At 44.1% G+C, this 23,267-nt stretch overlaps 1 protein-coding gene across 3 annotated transcripts in view; it reads right to left on the bottom strand.

The window, feature by feature from the left end:
* The window catches only part of LEKR1 (leucine, glutamate and lysine rich 1), a 178,144-nt gene that overhangs the window by 20,327 nt on the left and 134,550 nt on the right, over nt 1–23,267 (bottom strand). For all 3 annotated transcript variants that reach the window (XM_030216985.1, XM_030216986.1, XM_030216987.1), the window contains one exon: nt 12,703–12,796. In XM_030216985.1, coding sequence (XP_030072845.1) covers nt 12,703–12,796 — 94 coding nt within the window. The remainder of the gene's footprint in view (nt 1–12,702; nt 12,797–23,267) is intronic.

Raw genomic sequence — 23,267 nt, 5'->3', positions numbered from 1 at the left:
CGGAACAGGAAGTAACCTGTTCTGGGGCAGAGAAGAAGCATGGAACAATGGAGGGCAGGCGCGCGGCACCCCCCCCCCCCCCGGCGGCGTGCACCCGGGGCGGACCACCCCCACCGCCCCTCCCCTAGGAACGCCGCTGGTCCTAACCTCTTTAGCCTTTCTTTATACGAGAGGAGTTCCATCCCCTTTATCATTTTAGTCGCTCTTCTTTGAACCTTTTCTAATTCCACTATATCTTTTTTGAGATATGGCGACCAGAACTGAACGCAATCCTCAAGGTGCGGACGCACAATGGGGCGATACAAAGGCATATACATTTATTTTAGCCCTCTCAACAGCCTACATGCTAGCAAGTTAGTTACCTAGCCCAAGGCAGATACCGAATGGAGTAACATGAGTAAGCGTTCAGTAGACAACATGGAGGAAGCGTACCAAGCTTTTTACCCTGCACATGATGTGCCTTCGTTTATAGCACAGACATGCTAATGTTTTTCCAGACCACTTTAACATACAGGACAAGGCCTTACTGCATAACATGCTATTTTTAACATGCTTAAGAAATCTTAAACAATTGCATTTGAGTTTAATGCATAAGTCCCATGGTATTGACACAAACCTCTTTGTATACAAATGATTAACTGCTGTTCAGTAATTATTTAAATGCATTTATTCCATCTGATATACCGCAATGGGCCTACAGTAGGCATTTATTCTGTTTACAAAATTAAAAGAGAGAGAAAAAGGTAGAGACAGAGAGAGAAAAAGGGTAAAAGAAGCTAAAGAAAGAGAAAGGGGGCAGAAATTTGGAGATGGTGACACCAAAAGATTCTGTAAAAAGGAGAGGGTTTAAGGAGTATATTATATTTATCTTTTTACAAATCATCACACAAATGAAAAACATATAAAATGAAATAGCAAAATAGTTGATCATACGTTAATTCCATGCTCCATTTTACAATATAAACATTTTTATCTTTAAATGAACCCCCTCATTATTATCGTGCCCTTTTTCCTTGAATCAACAAGCACAAAGTGGCAAGCAGAAAGAACATAATTTCTTGTATTCTTAAAATTGTTCAATCCATACACCTTTAGAAAAGATTCTTTTTTTAAAAATCTTTGAGGCCAAAATTTAAAAACCGGGGTTTAATCCATTGTTAAAGCCTTCAAAAATATATATGTGTCTCAGAGCTTGGACAAAAAATGAGGGAAAAGTGTGGGAAATACACATCTAAATTTTCATTCTGCCCTAACCAAGCCCCCTTGAAATCTCTGTGTTGCGGCAATCTCCACGTGTATTTACCGGCATTCTGAAATTGTCATTTACACGTTTAGCCTACCTAGACATGTCCATGCCGCTATTTTCACATGAATTATGTTTTAAAATTACTTCCTTAGTAAGTTACAAGGACCAAAAATAAAGATTGTATCATACAAGACCTTAAATGCAATGTTTACTATACTACTACTATAAATCCTGTGTGTATTAATGTCCAGTGTTACTGAGATGCAAATTATATACTACTGTAAATGGTAATAATTAGGGTTGCATTTTGATGAAAAATTTCAATCATGATTAATCGCACAATTAAAGGTATTTTATTTATTTCCCACTGCTTCTCCTTGTGACTCTTGGCAAGTCACTTAACCTTCCCCATTGCCCCAGGTACAAAATAAGTACATTTATATAATATGTAAAACACTTTTGATTGTAACCACAGAACTGTGATATATCAAATCCCATCCCCCTTCCCTTTACTGAAGGACTGATAATATCCCTCTTTTCACCCCCAGATCCAAAATCTCAACCTTTCTCAACTTTCCAGCCCACTCCTCTTCCCCCAGGTCCATTATCTCTCTTTCTTTCCTGGGGACCATTATCTCTCTTTCTCTCCTTCCTCCCATTGTCCAACACCTCTCCCTCCATCCTCTTCACCTCTATGAGCAGCTTCTGGAGCTCACTGCCTTGGTCATATCTTCCATCAGTGACCCCTCAAGTTCTGCTTCTGGGTCTCAACTCACACTTCTCCCTCTACCTAGGATTCAGCATTTACCCCCCGCCAATACCCCCGCTGGTCTACCTTAAAGGCGGCCTTCTGCTAGTCATGACAGTGTTGCACATATGCTGCCTGTTGCCTACTCGAAGCTTTTCAGCTGGCCTGTCCTGCCTCCTCTGACATCACTTCCTGTTTCTGCCTGGGAGGGACAGGTCAGAGGGAAAGCTTTGGACCAGGCAGCAGACAGTATGGTGAAGATCAAGTGAAGATCACCTTTAAGATAGACTGGCTTGGATGGGGGGGGGGGGGGGGGGGGATGGAGAAAGATGTCAGATTGCACCAAGGACAGGGGTTTGGAGTGGAAGATAGAAAAGCAGATGCTTGAAGCAGACAGGAGACACTGCAATATACTTTTTTAAAAAAAAATTGTGATTAATTTTATGCATTAATCGCAGAGTTCACTGCGCTTAAAGTGCAGCTCTAGTAATAATACATGCATTAAGGCATGTACGGTAATGCAAACCTTAACTATTCCTCCCTGGAGCAGGTTAAGTTTTTAATATTAAAAAGCCTGTTACATTTTGTACATTTTAATATGCACAATTGTTCACTGTGCTAATAGGTAACAAGTTACTTTGCATTCTTTACTATTTCATTTCCTCATCAGCAAAAAGTTTGCATTAACAATGTAGACATATTTTTATTTAATTATTTATTTGCTGCATTTGTATCCCACATTTTCCCACCTATTTGCAGGCTCAATGTGGCTTACATTATGTCACAATGGTGATCGCCATTAACGGAATGATAAGTACAGAATGATGTTATAAATTAAGATATAAAAATATCAAGTAAATAGAAGTAAGTAAATAAAATATCAAGTGACTAGGAGTAAATAAATAGATCATTCATAACTGGTATATAAGAACAAGGACAAGGTATAACATTCAATGATATCATTGCAATTAAAGTAACCAAATTAAAGGGACCAATGTCTGTTCATTCTAGTGCATTTTGATGTCAGACTTTTATGAAGGATTCTTGTTGTAAGTCTATTTGAATAGGTTTGTCTTCAATAACTTCCGGAAGGTTAACAGATCATGCGTTATCTTTATAGCATTTGGTAATGAATTCCATAGTCGTGTGCAGATATAGCAGAAGCTGGATGCATATATTGATTTGTATTTGAGACCTCTACAATTGGGGTAATGAAGGTTTAAGAAAGTTCGTGATGTACTTTTTGTATTTCTTGCTGGTAGATCTATGAGGAGGCTTATTTTCAAAGCACTTAGCCTCCCAAAGTTCCATAGAAACCTATGGAACTTAGCCTCCCAAAGTGCTTTGAAAATATGCCTCGAGATCTGACTATATGACGGGGCTTCTCCGTGAATGACTTTATGAACCAGGGTGCAGATCTTGAATGTAATTCGATCTTTTAATGGGAGTCAGTGTAATTTTTCTCTGAGGGGTTTGGCGCTTTCATATTTTGCTTTTCCAAATATGAGTCTAGCTGCAGTGTTTTGGGCTATCTGGAGTTTTTTAATAGTTTGTGCTTTGTATCCGGCAAAAATGGAATTACAGTAATCCAGATGGCTTAGTACCAGTGATCTCAACCTAGATAGTCACGTGAAATTGCGGAATACCTCTCTTGGGAAGAAAGGTTTCACTCTTTTAAGCTTCCACATTGCATGGAACATCTTCTTTATTACATTTTTCACGTGACTATCTAGGGTGAGATTTCGGTCAATTGTGACTCCCAGGAGTTTCAGGGTGTCTGTAACAGGGAGAGTGTGGTTTGGTGTTTTTATATTTGTATAATTGGTTTTGTTATATTGCGATGAGAAGATAAGGCATTGTGTCTTTTCTGCATTAAGCTTTAGTTGGAAAGCATCCGCCCAGGAGTTCATTAATTGGAAGCTGTGAATGATTTTATCTGTGATTTCTGATGTCATTTTTAAACGGAATGTATATCGTGACATCATCAGCATATATATATATATATGGGTTTAAGCATTGATTGGATAGTGATTTGGCCAGTGGTAGCATCATTAAGTTAAATAGAATTGGTGAAAGCGGCGATCCCTGAGGCACTCCACATTCAGGTCTCCATAGTAATGATATAATCGATTTTGATATCACCTGATATGTTTTTGTAGTTAAGAAGCTGCAAAACCAATTCAGTACATTTCCTCCGATTCCGAAGTATTCTAGAATGTTCAGTAGAATACTATGGCTGACCATGTCGAACGCACTGGGCATGTCAAATTGCAAGAGTAGAACATTGTTGCCAGTTGCAATTAATTGTTTACATTTGGTTAGGAGTGTTATAAGTACTGCTCTGGTACTGTGGTTAGTACGGAATCCGGATTGGGATGCATGTAGTACTGAGAAGTTGTTCAAATAGTAAGTTGTTTAGTAACTAGACTTTCCATTAACTTAACCACAAGGGGGATGGATGCAACTGGACGGTAATTGGTTATATCGTTTAATTTTTTCTTTAGGTCTTTGGGAATTGGTGTAAGTAGTATATTGCCTTTATCCAAAGGAAAGGATCCTTGTTGAAGCATATAATTTAAGTAGGAGGTGAGATCTGTTATGAAACGCTGAAGGGCAGATTTTATTAAGTAACTGGGGCATGTGTCTAATTTGCAATGGGACTTGGTGAATTTGATGAATATTTGGGTGACTGTTTCCTCCGTCAGTAAATCAAAATTTATCTATATTCGGTCTGCTGGATATTCATCAATAGTTGGGTCCAAACAGTGAATGAAGTTTTCATAGTCTGTAGAGTTAATAGATAAGGTGGATCGTAATTTAATGGTTTTCTGATTAAAGTAAGTGGCAAGATCATTTGCTGATGGGGTATCTGTATTAGTTGAGGTAACCGGTGAGGTGTCAAGAAGATTATGTATGAGTTGGAAAAGCTTATGCATGTCCTTGTAATCTGGTCCGATTTTAGTTTTGTAGTATGACCTTTTAGTTTGTCTAATTGTATATTTGTATTTTCTTAGCATATTTTTCCATGCATTAAATGATTGTTCATCTTTCATTTTAGTCCATGCTCGTTCAAGTCTCCTTACTTGAGTTTTTAGTTTTTTCAGATCTTCATTAAACCAAGGTAGTGAGCTTTGTCTATGCGAAGTTCTTGTTTGTAATGGTGTTATTGTATCAAGTACAGTATGTTCTTGCAGCTATTGTCCCAATTTAAGAGGAATTGATTGGAATCTGTTTGGACTGTCCAATCATTCATGTAGAATTGTTGCCAGAATAGTAATGGATCAATTTGGCCTCTTGTAGTATAAGTTTTACTTTCTTGTTTCTGGATCAGATTTTTTATCCGCCATTGCATGGATATGTTAAGTTTGAAGTGATCTGACCATGGTATCTCAGACCATTTTATATCTGTTATTATAAAGGTTTGATCTAAAGAGAATTTGTGTGTGATGAGGTCAAGCGTGTGTCCTTTAACGTGTGTTGCTTGAGTATTAGTCCAATTAAATTCCCATAGTTGGAGAAAGTCCTTACATTCTCATGTATTCTTTGCATTGTGGTCTTCTAGATGCAAGTTAATGTCCCCTAATATAAGAAGATTAGAATTAGATACACAGGCATTCGAAGTGAAGTCCATAAGTTGTGGTTGGCATTCTTGCCAGTTTCCTGGAGGTCTATAAAACAAAATGATGTTTAGCTGGTTGATCCTACGTGAGGCAATTTCGAGTTGTGGTGTTATTTTTTTTTGTTACATTTGTACCCCGCACTTTCCCACTCATGGCAGGCTCAATGCGGCTTACATGGGGCAATGGAGGGTTAAGTGACTTGCCCAGAGTTACAAGGAGCTGCCTGTGCCTGAAGTGGGAATGGAACTCAGTTCCTCAGTTCCCCAGAACCAAAGTCCACCACCCTAACCACTAGGCCACTCCTCCACTAGCAACATTCCATGTTCCACTGCACTAACCACTAGGCTACTCCTCCACTAGCAGCATTCAATGTAGAAGCTTGCCCTTGCAGATCAGCAACACGGCCGCGCAGCCTTCTGTTTCTGTGAGTCTGACGTCAGACTCACAGAAGCAGAAGCCTGCGCGGCTGATCTGCAAGGGCAGGCTTCTACATGGAATGTTGCTAGTGGAATAGCAACATTAACATTCCATGTAGAATCTCAAATAGTAGCAACAGAATCTCAATAGTAGCAACATTCCAGAATCTCAAATTTTTAAATTTTTGTTACATTTGTACCCCGCGCTTTCCCACTCATGGCAGGCTCAATGCGGCTTACATGGGGCAATGGAGGGTTAAGTGACTTGCCCAGAGTCACAAGGAGCTGCCTGTGCCTGAAGTGGGAATTGAACTCAGTTCCTCAGGAACAAAGTCCACCATCCTAACCACTTGGCCACTCCTCCACTCAGCCGAATCCAATGGTGGATTCGGCTGTAGTAGTTACTGTAAAATAAGATTTGTAAATTAGTGCAATGCCTCCTCCTCTCTTACCATTTCTTGACCAATGAATAATTTTGTAACCTGGTGGGCAAAGATCTAGTATAATTGGATCATTTTGGTTGTGAATCCAGGTTTCATTGATAATTAATAGATCCAGGTTATCTTCAGTAATCCAGTCTGTTATTCTTGTTGCCTTATTGACAGCTGATCTGCATTTGTGTATCCTATTTGGATTGTTTGAAAGGGGTCAATTAGGTTAGAGATTATGTTGATTTTTCTTAGTTGTCTGTTTGCTGGTAATGGAGGTTTGTTATGTCCATTTTTTCCTTTATATTGATGTTGTTCAGGTGAGGTAATAATTCCATTATTTTGGTTATTGTTGTTATTATGGTGGTATGTATTGTGTTTGGATGGTCGGTAAGGCAGGAGTATTGTAGGAATACTGTTGGTTTCCAATAGGGGTTGGTTAGTATGTGGTGGATTAAGGTAAATGAGTAGATAGCAAAGAGTAATTTAGTGATATTCATCTTGATGATATTTCCCTAGGATGTTATATGAATTAGTGCTCGGCAGATGAGGAGCACAGAATTGGGATTATAAGATCATTGATCTTTGAATAGAGTTAGTAAGTTTCAATCCTTAGTAGTGATGAGAATAGAGATGGTCGTCCTTAGAGATGGTCATCCCTGATTTTCGGCGATAATGGAAACCGAGGACGCCCATCTCAGAAACAACCAAATCCAAGCCCTTTGGTCGTGGGAGGAGCCAGCATTCGTAGTGCACTGGTCCCCCTGACATGCCAAGACACCAACTGGGCACCCTAGGGGGCACTGCAGTGGACTTCAGAAATTGCTCCCAGGTGCATAGCTCCATTACCTTGTGTGCTAAGCCACCCAAAACCCACTCCCCACAACTGTACACCACTACCATAGCCCTTATGGGTGAAGGGGGGCACCTACATGTGGGTACAGTGGGTTTCTGGTGGGTTTTGGAGGGCTCACATTTACCACCACAAGTGTAACAGGTAGAGGGGTATGGGCCTGGGTCCGCCTGCCTGAAGTGCACTGCACCCACTAAAACTGCTACAGGGACCTGCATACTGCTGTAATGGAGCTGGATATGATATTTGAGGCTAGCATAGAGGCTGGCACAAAATATGTTTTTAATTTTTTTTGAGGGTGGGAGGGGGTTAGTGACCACTGGGGTAGAAAGGGGAGGTCATCCCCAATTCCCTCCGGTAGTCATCTGGTCATTTAGGGCACATTTTTGTGGCCTGGTCGTAAGAAAAAAAGGACCAAGTAAAGTCATCTAAGTGTTCGTCAGGGACGCCCTTCTTTTTTCCATTAGCGGTCAAGGACGCCCATGTGTTAGGCACGCCCCAGTCCCGCCTTCGCTACGCTTCCGACACGCACCCGTGAACTTTGGTCATCCCTGCAACGGAAAGCAGTCGAGGACGCCCAAATTCGGCTTTCGATTATGCCATTTGGGCGACCCTGTGAGAAGGACGCCCATCTTGCGATTTGTATCGAAAGATGGGCGCCCTTCTCTTTCGAATATAAGCCTGAAAGGGAGCTTTTATCAACTGGATTAATACCACTTTGAGCTCCTATGACACTGCAGGAGGCTTCAACATAAGCAAATTCTTCATGACTTGAACAATTAAGCAGGGGTTCTCAACCCAGTCCTCAGGGCACACCTAGCCTGTCAGATTTTCAGGATAACCACAATGAATATATATGAGATAGATTTGAATAGAATGGGAATAGTACATGCAAATTTATTCCATGCATATTCATTGTGAATATCCTGAAAACCTGACTGGCTGGGTGTGTCCCAAGGACTGAGTTGAGAATCCCTGCTTTATAGAGATGGGTTTTCCTTTCACATGCTGGTGAAAAGCACCAAGTTCTACCCTAACAGAGCTGTTATTTTTTTTTAATAGCTGTTTTTCAAAATTAACTCTGACAAATATACAGATATTTAAGCAGTTTTTGGGTGAATCAGGAAAAGAGGTTTATAGCTCTACCATCACACCAAATGTCAAACGCCTCCATTTAAATTTGTAAGACCTTCTAGTAACCAAAGAAGGAGTGGGAAGTGGATCAATAACTTCAGGGACTGGGACAACTGAGTCAAACAAGACATATTTTATTAAGGACGACACAGATATGTGTTTCGGCCACAGGCCTGCCTCATGAGTCTCAAATTGTTCAGAAAAAACTATCTGATGGAGGTTTGAAACAAATCTTCGTAGTAAGGTGCTGTGTAAAAGTGGTCTTAAGAGAGACCTTTGTACTCAAGAAAGAAACAGCGCATTGCGTTGCCAAAGTCCAAAATGTAGAATTGAAAGGCTGGTGGAGACGGCGTCCACTATAAGTGGTAGAAAAAAACTGAGATTTGGCAATGTGAAGCGCTGTTTCTTTCTTGAGTACAAAGGTCTTTCTTAAGACCACTTTTATACGGCACCTTACTACGAAGGTTTGTTTCAAACCTCCATCAGATAGTTTTTTCTGAACAATTAAGACTCCTGAGGCAGGCCTGTGGCCGAAACACATATCTGTGTCGAGTCCTTAATAAAATATTTCTTGTTCGACTCAGTTGTCCATTTCCCATTCTTTCTTTGGTTTCTTGTACTTCCGTGGGAATTTGCTGTTCATCCACCTAGTGGATTACCCTTCTCTATTTTACCCTAAGACATTCTAGTACAATTTCTCCTGGAAGCTAGCAATACCTATAACATACTGTTAGGCAAGTTAAAGAAGCTACCAGTACCATTCACAAAGACATAAGGAATGCAGTAGGAGTGGTTATGTCCTCCTGAGTCATCAGTCTTGGGCTCTTGGAAGCTGTAACACCTCCTCTAATAATGAAGAGGATGAGTAGTGTGCGCATCAAGGGTGTTTCAAGAACACAGACTGCTTCAGTGCCTCAACTCCATGCTCCAATGAAATGTGATGTCAATGCACCCTGACCTCCCCCTGGTGTTTGGCATCACGAGCCCTCAGCACTAGTTAAGGATGAATCCTTCCTCTTCTTTGGGAGCGACTCACATGGTGATTGGTCCTGATGGACTCTACTGACATTTGATGGCAAGTGAACCATACACCTTCAAAGCATCCCCAGTGTCCGATGCAGCTCTGGGTCCCATGGAGATTGATGGTTCCATTGCCAAAGTCATGGATCAGATTTCTCAGCATCAAAAATACATGTATGCTGTTTTTCTCAACCACAAAGAACTCTCTTAGACATGTATGAACATAATTTACAAAAAGAAGGATCATGGTCAGGACCCAGGCATTGCAGGCACAAGTTATGTTTATCCATAGCAAATATGGTCCTGTTGCACCAAGTCAACTTCTTATGGCCACTGGGGGCTTTTTTCTGGAAACATAATTAAGAAAAATAGCTACTGCATAATCAAATGACTCAGTTTTGAAAACAAGTACCCCAACTGGGAGCAGAAATTCCTCACCAAGGCTTACACCGAGCTACATGCAAAAATAAAGGAAATCTGAAAATGACCAAAAACCTAACTAAAATGCTAAACAAGGAAAAGGTACTGCACAACAGTGAAAGGACATGAGAAAACTTCCACAACTGCAACTTTGATCACGAAAATGTGGTCTTGAAGTAAGCTCTAGAGGGGAATAATCGAACGGGGCCGGCCATCTATAAGGGCGGCCATCTCTAATGACGACCCCGTTAAGCGGCGTACCCAACCGTATTATCTAAACAAGATGGCCGGCCATCTTTCGTTTCGATAATACGGTTGGGGCCTGCCAAATCTCAACATTTGGGCCGCACTTAGAGATCGCCGGTGTTAGAGATGGCCGCCATTGGTTTTTGCCGATAATGGAAACTAATGGCGGCCATCTCAAACCTGGCCAAATCCAAGCCATTTGGTTGTGGGAGGAGCCAGCATTTGTAGTGCACTGGTCCCCCTCAAATGCCAGGACACCAACCGGGCACCCTAGGGGGTACTGCAGTGGACTTCACAAAATGATCCCAGGTGCATAGCTCCCTTACCGTGGGTGCTGAGCCCCCAAAAACCCACTCCCCACAAATGTACACCACTACCATAGCCCTTAGGGATGAAGGGGGGCACCTACATGTGGGTACAGTGGGTTTGTGGTGGGTTTTGGAGGGCTCACATTTACCACCACAAGTGTAACAGGTAGGGGGGGAATGGGCCTGGGTCTACCTGCCTGAAGTGCACTGCACCCACTAAAAACTGCTCCTTGGACCTGGGTATGACATTTGAGGCTGGCATAGAGGCTGGCAAAAAAATGTTTTTACATTTTTTTTGTTGGGGTGGGAGGGGGTTGGTGACCACTGGGGGAGAAAGGGGAGATGATCCCTGATTCCCTCCGGTAGTCATCTGGTCAGTTTGGGCACCTTTTCAAGGCTTGGTCGTGAACGAAAAGAGACCAAGTAAAGCCGGCCAAATGCTCATCAGGGCTGGCCTTCTTTTTTCCATTATCAGCCGAGGCCGGCCATCTCTTAACCACGCCCCCATCCCACCTTCGGTACCCTGCCGACACGCCCCCTTGAACTTTGGCCGGCCCTGCGACGGAAAGCAGTTGAAGCCGGCCAAAATCAGCTTTCGATTATACCGATTTGGCCGGTTTTAGAAGGCCGGCCATCTCCAGGTTTGTGTCGGAAGATGGCCACCCTTCTCCTTCGAAAATAAGCAGGCTAGTCACTTCTGTAGACTGACTCCATGGAAAGATGAATAGGTCCCATGCGACAGTAGTAGGGAGGAAGTAGTGCACATGTGCAGTGAAGTGACTCATAAGCTTCTAGCACATGCTAAGCTTGAGAAGTGCGGGCTTCATCGATGACCTATCCATGACATGTTTTACTGAGAAATGCTTACATTCTGTGAAGACTTTCTATACTGCTTTTCCTCCAAAAAAGATGATAACCATAGCTGGTTTGAACCAATCTAAAATGTGAGCCTGTGTCCTTCACTGCAAGCATACAGAATGGTTTTACTTAGATTTTGCTCATGTCTTTTCATTAGTAGCTCACAGCGAGTTACATGAGGTAGGGTAGCTATTTCCCTGTCCTCACAGGTCTTACAATATAAGGGTCTAATTATACTAACATGCATTAATGCACAACAACAGACATTAAAGCGATTATTACACATTTTATTAACGCAGGGTCAATTATTTCCATGGGATGTCTTTATGGGGTCTCTTTACTGAAACACGTCTTGTATTAATATGCGTTAATGTATGTTAATGCATGTAAGGAAATGAGGCCCTGATTTTGTACCTGAGGCAATGGAAGGTGAAGCCGCTTTATCAAGGTGAGAAGGAGCATCAGTGGGAGAAGTGGATGTGAACCCTCGCTTTCACAATTCTTAGCCCACTGCTCAAACCACTAGGCTACTCCTCCTAGAATAAGTATTAAGAAATCTTACTTTTATTTTTTGTCCTCTTTACTACCTCCAATGACCATACAAAACAAATTATGTTCCCCTGTTAGCTGACATCTGAAAGGCAAGCCTCCTCTCAGACAAAACTCTGCTATTCTCATCTGCCAACATGCCCAGCCCCCCAGCTCCTCCCCCCCCCCCCCCCCCCCCACCCTTGGTCAACATCTATCCTCTGGGATCAACGATATCACATCTGGGGCATAACTGAAATCTGCCAAAAGGTATTATAATTTGTTTTCTTTTTCTTCCCCTGTGAGGTTGAGTTGCCCAAGTGGCATACTGGCTGAGAAGAGGCTCTGACTAGTATGGACTGCTTCTGCATCAGCAGTCATTCTCCTTTTGCTATGAGCCCCTTCTGACGCCACTGGCTACAGGTTTCCTGTGTTACAGCTCTCAGTGCTGCTAATGAAATACAGGATCAACAGGACTATTTTTCATGATTTCTAGGCATGTTTGTTTCAGTTTGATGTGATTTATATTCATTGCTAACATACCTCTTCTTCCAGGAAGCAATACTGCATTTGTAAAAGAGCTGAATGTACTGTTAATGTTATTTGAACTTGTTTTTCTGTAGCTCTGTACTAAAGACGTGACCATTTTTCAGTGTCCTACCGAAAACACTAATTGTAGTTTCTTCCATGGGAAGATCAGAATTTCATTTAAAAAAATACCAGGCATGCATGGGCAGATAGATCATAAGAAGGGATTAACATTTTTGCATAGCATAGACGAAAGAAATCTGGCATTGTGCACAACCTCTTCCTAATTAACCAGAACTGTTGACAGAAAATCAAGAACTATGCTGGCTAGGTGGTTTGCCACTATTACCTTTTCCTTTCGGCAATCATCATTCAGCATCTTCTGTCTGAGGCTTTCCTGCAGCTGCTCAACTGTGTTCTGATGAGAAATCAGCATCAGTTCCCTGAAACACGCAAGAACGCCTGTGTTTAAAATGCCATGCTATCAAACACAGCAATTATAGCACCATAATTAGCTTCAGACACTTAGAACACTGCAAAGAGTTATCAAATGACCTACTTGGATCATACAGAGTACTGTTACACTTTCAAGTGTTACCAGCATTGCGTATTTTTCTTAGAAGACATCTTTATAGACGCCTTCAGTTTTACAGCTATTTTTCTTAGGCTGGCTCTCATTTTTGAATTTCTTTGATTTTGCTTTATGTATGTATGTATTTTTACTATTGAGGCTCAAACATTTATTTCAGACGGTAAGTATTAAGGTCTGTGTTTAGAAAGGAATTTCTCTTCTACACAGGGTGCATGACTTTATAATAGGCCACTTAGGCACTTATTTTATAAAGACACATGACGAGGCATATTTTCAAAGCACTTAGACTTACAAAGTTACGTGGAGGGGCATAATCGAAAGGGTCGCCCAAGTTTTGCTGAGGACGTCCTCGCAAAACGTCCCGGTGGAGGGGCGGGGAAACCCGTATTATCGAAACAAGATGGACGTCCATCTTTTGTTTCGATAATATGGTTGGTGATGCCCAAATCTGGAAATTTAGGTCATCCTTAGAGATGGTTGTTTCTAGACTTGGTCGTTTCTGATTTTCGGTCATAGTGGAAACCAAGGACACCCATCTCAGAAACGACCAAATGCAAGCCTTTTGGTCATGGGAGGAGCCAACATTCGTAGTGCACTGGTCCCCCTGACATGCTAGGCACCAACTGGGCACTGCAGTGGACTTCAGAAATTGCTCCCAGGTACATATCTCCCTTACCTTGTGTGCTGAACCCCCCAAAATCCCACTACCCATAACTGTATACCAATACCATGGCCCACATCCCACCTATGGCCACGTCCTCTATTCAACTATCCTGCTTATTTTCGAAGGAGAAGGGCACCCATCTTCCGACACAAATCGGGAGATGGGTGTCCTTCTCCTAAGGTCGCCCAAATCGGCATAATCGAAAGCCGATTTTGGGCGTCCTCAACTTCTTTCTGTTGCGGGGACGACCAAAGTTAAAGGGGGCATGTCGGCAGTGTATCGAAGGCGGCGTTGTTAACAGATGGGCGTCCTCGGCCGATAATGGAAAAAAGAAGGACGTCCCTCACGAGCATTTGGCCGACTTTACTTGGTCCATATTTTTTCACGATCAAGCATCAAAAAGGTGCCCGAACTGACCAGATGACCACCCCTGACTTCCCCAGTGGTCACTAACCACCTCCCACCCCGAAAAAAACAACTTCAAAAACTTTTGTCTTTTTTTTTTTTTTTTTTAGAGTATGTCCTTCGCTATGCCTCCTTCCCTGCAACGGCAGTTCAGGATGTCCAAAATGTAGATGTTTCTGTGAGAAGGACATCCATGTCTTTGCTATGCCACTGACACCCTCTTTATTTATTTGGATTTTGGACCACAAGTAGCAGCAGTGGGATTTGAACCAGCCACCTCTGGATTGCAAGACCAGTGCTCTAACCACTAGGCCACTCCACCACTCCACTCCCTTGAAATTTGGCCATCCCTGGGGGGGGGGGGGGGGGGCAGTATGCAGGTCCCTGGGGGGGGTATGTGTGTGTCAGCGGAGGCATAACGAAGGCGTGGACGTCCTTCTTTCAAACATTTTGGACGTCCTCAACTGCCCCCCACAGGGATGGCCAAATTTCAAGGGAGTGGAGTAGAGTGGTGGAGTGGCAGAGTGGCCTAGTGGTTAGAGCACTGGTCTTGCAATCTAGAGGTGGCCGGTTCAAATCCCACTGCTGCTACTTGTGATCCAAAATCCAAATAAATAAAGAGGGTGTCGGAGGCATAGCAAAGGCATGGACGTCCTTCTCACAGAAACATCCACATTTTGGACAGTCGTCCTCAATAACTGCCATTGCATGTCCTCAACTGCTGTCGCTTCCCCTCCTTAGGAAGGAAATCGTGTGCAAATGAGCTAACAGCGAGCAGCTCATTTGCATGCAATTTCCTTCATGCATGCCTGTTCCTTTCCGGATCGGTAAGGGAAGGGCTTTTTCCATTCAGTTAGTGGGACCAGTGCACTATGAATGCTGGCTCCTCCCATGACCAAATGGCTTGGATTTGCTCGTTTCTGAGATGGGCATCCTTGCTTTCCATTATCGCCGAAAACCGGGGACGACCATCTCTAAGGTCGACCTAAATTTCATGATTTGGGCGTCCCCGACCGTATTATCGAAACAAAAGGTGGATGTCCATCTTGTTTCGATAATACGTGTTGCCCTGCCCCTTTACAGGGCCATCCTTAGAGATGGGCGCCCCCGTTCGATTATTCCCCTCTATGTGACTTAGAATTTAGGCTCACCGTGTTATAGAATACACTTTGCAAGTTGTGCGCATAAATCTCAATTAATGCCAATTAGTGCTAATTGCTTAACATCCAATTAACAGCGCTGATTAGCTAGTTAACCAATGAAGTTATGTGCACTATTATAAAATATGCTTTGGTTTCTGAATGGATTTTCAGGCATGATATACAGAATCCTGGGATTAGAGGCTCATTTTCAAAGCACACAGACTTTAGGTTACTATGCAACTTTGTAATTCTATGTGCTCTGAAAATGAGCACCTATATATCCCAAAGACTGACTAAAGTAAGAATTTTGTATATTCCCTGTAGTCTTTTCTTGTTACTTCTTATTGGGGTTTTTTTTAATTATTTGTTTATAAATTTTCTTTTTACATTCATGCATTAAACATAAACATATGGAAATTCTGAGGTATTTCAAATATTTTACAATATCGTTAAAGAAAACTATTTCAATATTAAGTCCACAAAATGATCCAAGTAGAAAGAAAAAAATATTCAGTATTTCTTAAAGAAAAAAGAAAATAATAATTAGAAGCAGAGGGATATACACTATGAGCGCAGCCGATGCATAGTGTCCTGTTTCTGCTATAGGTGAGCCCTTAGGTTCCCTGAGGCCCCGCAAGACCTCAGAGGACAGCCGCGCACCCCAAATCTTCACCCGCGGCAACCGCCGTTCACCAAGGGTTGAGCCCCCAGCTGCAGGCGGCCAGCAGGACTGCTGGAACCGCGGGGTGACGGCCGGCCTGGCTGGTAGTCAGCAACTCAGTCTCTGAAGACAGCTAGCAAGGATGGCTAGCACTGAAGAGGGACACAGTCTCTGAAGACAGCTAGCAAGGACGGCTAGCCCTGAAGAGGGACACAGTCTCTGAAGACAGCTAGCAAGGACGGCTAGCCCTGAAGAGGGACACAGTCTCTGAAGACAGCTAGCAAGGACGGCTAGCCCTGAAGAGGGACACAGTCTCTGAAGACAGCTAGCAAGGACGCCTAGCCCTGAAGAGGGACACAGTCTCTGAAGACAGCTAGCAAGGGCGGCTAGCACTGAAGATGGACCCAGTCTCTGAAGGCAGCAAGCAAGGACGGCTAGCGTTGAAGATGGACCCAGTCTCTGAAGGCAGCTAGCAAGGACGGCTAGCACTGAAGATGGACCCAGTCTCTGAAGGCAGCTAGCAAGGACGGCTAGCACTGAAGATGGACCCAGTCTCTGAAGACAGCTAGCAAGGGCGGCTAGCACTGAAGATGGACCCAGTCTCTGAAGGCAGCAAGCAAGGACGGCTAGCCCTGAAGAGGGACACAGTCTCTGAAGACAGCTAGCAAGGGCGGCTAGCACTGAAGATGGACCCAGTCTCTGAAGGCAGCAAGCAAGGACGGCTAGCGTTGAAGATGGACCCAGTCTCTGAAGGCAGCTAGCAAGGACGGCTAGCACTGAAGATGGACCCAGTCTCTGAAGGCAGCTAGCAAGGACGGCTAGCACTGAAGATGGACCCAGTCTCTGAAGGCAGCTAGCAAGGACGGCTAGCCCTGAAGATGGACCCAGTCTCTGAAGACAGCTAGCAAGGGCGGCTAGCGTTGAAGATGGACCCAGTCTCTGAAGGCAGCTAGCAAGGACGGCTAGCACTGAAGATGGATCCAGTCTCTGAAGGCAGCTAGCAAGGACGGCTAGCGTTGAAGATGGACCCAGTCTCTGAAGGCAGCTAGCAAGGGCGGCTAGCATTGAAGATGGACCCAGTCTCTGAAGGCAGCTAGCAAGGACGGCTAGCACTGAAGATGGACCCAGTCTCTGAAGGCAGCTAGCAAGGACGGCTAGCGTTGAAGATGGACCCAGTCTCTGAAGGCAGCTAGCAAGGACGGCTAGCACTGAAGAGGAACACAGTCTCTGAAGACAGCTCTCCGAGATCCACTATGTCGGCTTCTGACATCTGAAACGGAAGCACTGGACCCCTCCAGTTCCGTTGTTTAAATCTCCCGCCAGTCCGCCCCTTCCCCGGAAGAGGAGCCAATCCCCCCGGCCCTGGCAGGCAAGGAGCGCCTGGATTGGCCGGCCTGCCCTGCAGGCGGAGTCTCAGTTTCGGCGCGCCAATCCGGCGCGAGTAGGCGGAGCTTCCTCGCTGGTCCGCTCCGGGCCAGGGAGACGTCGACGCCGGCGCCGCCATCTTGGCCGGCGTGCTCCCTTCTCCGAGGCCGGCGTTCGCTCCAGCGGGTCGCCGGCCTTGGTCCGACCCGCGGTAGCGTCGGCTCTGTCGGCGGTCCGTCTCTGCCGCCCTGGACACCGCGAGGCCCGACGACCATCGCTCCCCCCCGCGGGAGCACAGGTAGGGGCCTGGGACAGGACACATAGTATTACCATCCAGGGATTGAAACATTACTCTTTACTAGATATAAATTCAAGTAGCTTCCCAGGGTCAAAAAAATTGTAATTTGAAGAATTATATACAATAACAACTTCTTATTGTTATCTGCACTGAATTTTTATAAGGTAAATGTGGAATAAAGGCACCCCGTACCAATCCCAGTAGTGCATAAATTCATGCTTCCTCAGAATGTGTATGTAGTCTACGCATCTACCAGTGTATTTTATCAAATACATATGTACATTGCAACTCTGCCTCCAGGAATGCAAACGCGTAAGCTCTTAGCACACATAATTTTTATGTGTGTATATGGCAGCATAATTTTATAAAAGCTTTGCCTGTGTGTAGAACAGGCTTTACATTTGGAAACAAAAACCTTTATAAATGTACTCCCTAAGGAGCTATTTTCAATTTCCTAGTCAGTTTGGAGTTTCAAACGTACTTTTCTGAGACCTTGCAAGTTCCCCTTTGAAAACTGGAACTACAAAATCTGTGAGTGCAGAAATTCCCACATCTATTTTTTGAAAATAAATCTTCATATGTATTTTTCCCTGACTTCCCCTTTGTCTTTGGGACAGCCATTTCACGGCTTCCTTGTGAAGTTCAGAGGCAAGATTTAATTGCTGGGGAAGGGCTATTTTCTGGTAAGATCAGGGGAGGGAAAGAGTGTATGTAGATTTGATTTTCAAATCTATGCATTTAAGGCCTCTATTTTAAAACAATTTTCTCAACTAAATAGCAGCATGTATGCAGACTGCGTAGACATGTAAACAGCGATTTAAAAAATCCATTTAGATGTGGAGATCCACACTACACAGAGATTTCAAGGACTGAGATGGGAGCAAAAAGCAACATGTGTATTCCCCATTTCACAAAGTGAATATATGTTCTTGGGGAAAAACCTCCCAGTCAGGTTTTAACACCAGCTCAGAGCTACACCCAGATTTCATATATCTGCTTGTTTTGGTCAGGGTTTTACACAAGGAATTACTACTACTACTTATCATTTCTATAGTGCTACAAGGCATACGCAGCGCTGTACACCATACACAAAAGACAGTCCCTGCTCAAAGAGCTTACAATCTAGATAAGACAGGTAAACAGACAGAACAATTAAGGGTAAGGGAATACAGACAGAACAATTAAGGGTAAGGGAAAGAGGTGGGTTTTGAGTTTGGGCTAGACGTACAGGCTAAGGAAGTCTATTCCAGGCGTGAGGTGCAGCAAGATAAAAGGAACGGAGTCTTGAATTAGCAGTAGAGGAGAAAAGGACAGATAGGAGAGATTTATCTAAAGAACAGATGGGGGACATTGGGAGAGACACGAGTGGAGAGGTACTAGGGAGTGGCAGAGTGAATGCACTTATAGGTTAATAGGAGAAGTTTGAATTGAATACGGAAACAGATAGGGAGCCAGAAGTGACTTAAGGAGAGGGCTAATGTGGGCATAGCGACTTTGGCGGAAGATGAGTCGCGCAGCAGAGTTTTGGATTAATTGAAGAGGAGAGAGATGGCTAAGAGGGAGGCCGCTGAAAAGTAGGTTACAATAATCAAGACGAGAGGTGATATGAGTGTGGATAAGGGTTCTGGTAGAGTGCTCAGAGATGAAGGGACGGATTTTGCTAATGTAGAGAAAGAAATGACAGGTTTTGGCAATCATCAAAAAAAATCCGCAATCAAGCGGAGAACTCGAACGCCCTACGGGAAAACACAGAAATAGGTAAAAAGTGGGATGTTTGACCACGGAAATACAAATCCTGGAGACAATATCATAAAAAACTTCTTTATTGAAAAAAAGACTCGACACAACTGTTGTGTTTCGGCCTACAGGCCTGCATCAGGAGTCTCCTGCTATGACGTAGCGTATATGAATCTGAAATACGATTTGGTCCGTGTGACGAACCAAACGTAAAGTGATTGGCTATATTACAAAAGTGGTCTTGAAAAGACCTTTCGTGGTAAGCTTGTCCGTAGCGGGTCACTAGGAGCACAGCATGGAACGTGAAAATATAGCCAATCACTTTACGTTTGGTTCGTCACACGGACCAAATCGTGTTTCAGGCATTTCAGATTCATATACGCTGCGTCATAGCGGGAGACTCCTGATGCAGGCCTGTAGGCCAAAACACAACAGTTGTGTCAAGTCTATTTTTCAATAAAGAAGTTTTTATGATATTGTCTCCAGGATTTGTATTTTCGTGGTCAAACATCCCACTTTTACCTATTTCTAGGTTTTGGCAATCTGCTGAATGTGATCAGAGAAGGACAGAAGGAGAGAGAGGAGTCAAAGATGACCCCAATGTTACGAGCAGATGAGACAGGGAGAATGAGAGTGCCATCCACCGAAATAGAGAAAGGGGGGAGAGGGGAGGTAGATTTAAGGGGAAAGATGAGAAGCTCGGTTTTGGCCATGTTGAGCTTCAGATGACGTCGAGACATCCATGCAGCGATGTCAGACAGGCAGGCTGAAACTTTGGTCTGGATGTCGGTTGAGACATCGGGGGTAGAGAGGTAGGTCTGGGAGTCGTCAGCGTAGAGATGGTACTGAAAGCCATGGGAAGAAGTGTAGATGAAAAACAGGAGAGGACAGAGAACAGAGCCTTGAGGTACACCGATTGGTAGTGGGATAGAAATGGAAGAGGATCCACCAGAGTGTACACTAAAGGTGCGAAGTGAGAGGTAGGAGGAGAACCAGGAAAGAACAGAGCCCTGGAATCCAAATGAAGACAGCGTATCAAGGAGTAAGCTGTACTCAACAGTGTCAAAAGCGGTGGATAGGTCGAGAAGGATGAGGATAGAATAGAGACCTTTGGATTTGGCCAGAAACAGGTCATTGGAAACTTTTGTAAGTGCAGTTTCAGTTGAATGAAGAGGGCGAAAGCCAGATTGGAGTGGGTCAAGAACAGCAAGAGATGAGAGGAAGTCAAGGCAGCGGCGGAGAACGGCGTTCAAGTAACTTGAAAAGGAAGGGGAGGAGGGAGATGGGTCGATAGTTGGAAGGACAGGTAGGGTCAAGTGAAGGCTTCTTAAGGAGTGGTGTGACCACAGCATGTTTGAAGGCATCAGTAACGGTCGCAGTGGAAAGAGAGAGACTGAGGATATGACAGATAAAAGGAGTGAGAGTAGGAGAGATGGAGTTAAGAAGGTGGGTAGGAAACAGGTACTTCGTTTTGAGGAGGAGAGGAGATGTGATGTTTCTTCATCAGTGACCTCAGGAAAGGAGGAAAAGGATGGAGGGTTGAGGAAATAGGGGAAGGGACAAGGGTAGGGAGAGGTGGGGGTGGCTTGGATGAGAATTCGAGGTTTATTTTCTGAACCTTTTCGTGGAAGAACTCAGCTAGGGTCTGAGGAGATAGTGAGGGGGGAGTTAGAGATGGAGGCACCTTGAGGAGAGAATTCAATGTGGCAAAGAGAAGTCGAGGGTTAGAGCCTAGAGAATTAGTGAGTTGGATGTAATAGTCCTGCTTGGCAAGCATTCTCCTTAATTCCATGCTGTTTCCACTAGCAAAATGAAACCAAATTAAAACTGAAGTTTCATTACTTAACTGGCGGAACCAGGGATTGCCCAAGGCAATCTGTCGCCTGAGGTGAGGGATGAGATGCCAACCTCCCCCCGGCTGTGAATGTTTCTAAATTGTAGGACACAAAAATTCCCCTGACGAAGCAATTTATTGCGAAACACAGCTTGTGTTCGGAAGACCTATGAGAACAAGGGAAAACCTACGAAGAGAAGAAAATATGACTTTTTGGTGTCTAGAGAAATTATTTTAAGAGAGCACGAGCACACTATCACGTTCTTCATTCACTCCGGAAAATGGATTACGTCACAATCTTGAAAATGGTGGCCCAGGATACCATCTCCAGATAAGTACTCTGTGGTTTGAATAACAAGTATTTGCAAGCCAAAAAAAGAGACTTTTGTGTCAGACACTGGAGGTAGGGAAGGACACAGTGCAGTGATGTATGGATGATCATATTATACAACCAATCATTCGGAGGGATTGATAATATGCACAACTGAGCACTGTACAATTTAATATTAAGCTACTTAAAGATAGCTTTTGACAATAGTATCACATAGTAGTGCAAATAAAGAGTACATATAATGCCATTAAAGAGCATATAAAAAAGAAAGAAAAAAATTATTCAAGGGTTTCTAATTGTGTTAAGCAATTTTGAATACAGGAAACCAGGAGAGAACAAGATACCCAAGGTACAATTTACTAGTTAAAATTTAATGCCAAGAAGTGTAGAGTGATGCACTTGGGGTGCGGAAACCCAAAAGAGAGATACCAGATAGGAGGGGAGAGATTAGTAAGCTCGACTCAGGAGAGAGACCTTGGGGTGTTGGTGTCGGAGGATCTGAAGGTGAGGAAACAATGCGACAAGGCGATGGCCGTGGCCAGAAGGATGCTAGGCTGTGTAGAGAGGAGCATAACCAGCAGAAGAAAGGAGGTGTTGATGCCCCTCTACAAGTTGTTGGTGAGGCTCCACTTGGAGTATTGTGATCAGTTTTGGAGGCCGTATCTTGCTAAAGATGTAAAGAGACTGGAAGCGGTGCAAAGAAAGCTACCAAAATGGTATGGGATTTGCGATGCAAACCGTACAAGGAGAGACTTGCTGACCTGAACATGCATACCTTGGAGGAAAGGAGAAACAGGGGAGATATGATACAGACGTTCAAATATTTGAAAGGTATTAATCCGCAAATGAACCTTTTCCGGAGACGGGAAGGCGGTAGAACTAGAGGACATGAATTGAGGTTGAAGGGGGGCAGACTCAGGACTAATGTCAGGAAGTATTTTTTTCATGGAGAGGGTGATGGAATGCCCTCCTGCGGGAGGTGGTGGAGATGAAAACGGTAATGGAATTCAAAAATGCGTGGGTTAAACACAAAGGAATCCTGTTTTGAAGGAATGGTTCCGTGGAATCTTAGTGGAGATTGGGTGGTGACGCCGGTAATTGGTAAACAAAACAGGAGCTGGGCAGACTTCTATGGTCTACGCCCTGATCGTGACTGAATAGATAGGGATGGGCTGGAATGTAAATTTTAAGGGGCTTCGATGTTAGCTTCAGAACTTAGTACAAGAACAGTACTGGGCAGTAACTTGGAAGCAGGGGCAGACTGACGATTCAGGTAACTGGGCTGTGCTCGAGGGCCCAGAGGCTCTAGGTGGCCCAGAGACTCTGCCAGGTTGCCTGCCACAGCACACTGCAGCCCTCCCCGGTCCTACCTTTAAGGGCCTGGTGGTCTAGTGGCCTCTGCGGGAGCTGGAAAGAATCCCTCTCTTTCCTGCCCGCTGCCGCCACTCTGCATGGCAGCACCAGCGCCGCCGTATTTAAAAATGGCTGCCAAGACCTGCGAGACTACAGCAGTAAGTTTCGGCAGCCATTTTGAAAAACACAGCAGCGCCAATAGTGGGTAGGAAAGAGTGGGCTTCTTTCCTGTCCCCAAAGAAGCCACTAGACCACCAGGCCCTTCTTCAAGGTAGGACCGGGGAGAGCAGTAGTGATGATGCAGCGGTGGGGCATTGGGCAGTGACCGTGGGGGGGGGGGGGCCCATTGAACTTTACTAACCGAGGGCCCTGACCACTGTCAGTCCGCCCCTGCTTGGAAGAAATACTGAACCCAACAGGAGAGATCTCAATGGAGTAAATCCATTCCCTATTGCTCACTCTAAGCTCTCATCAGTTAGAGGTGGTGATCCCTATATCTACTTGGCTAACAGTTGTTAATGGACATGAACTC

The sequence above is a fragment of the Microcaecilia unicolor genome, chromosome 10 (assembly GCF_901765095.1).
Source record: "Microcaecilia unicolor chromosome 10, aMicUni1.1, whole genome shotgun sequence".
Taxonomy (NCBI): Eukaryota; Metazoa; Chordata; class Amphibia; order Gymnophiona; family Siphonopidae; genus Microcaecilia; species Microcaecilia unicolor.
This window is presented reverse-complemented; position numbering and strand designations above follow the sequence as displayed.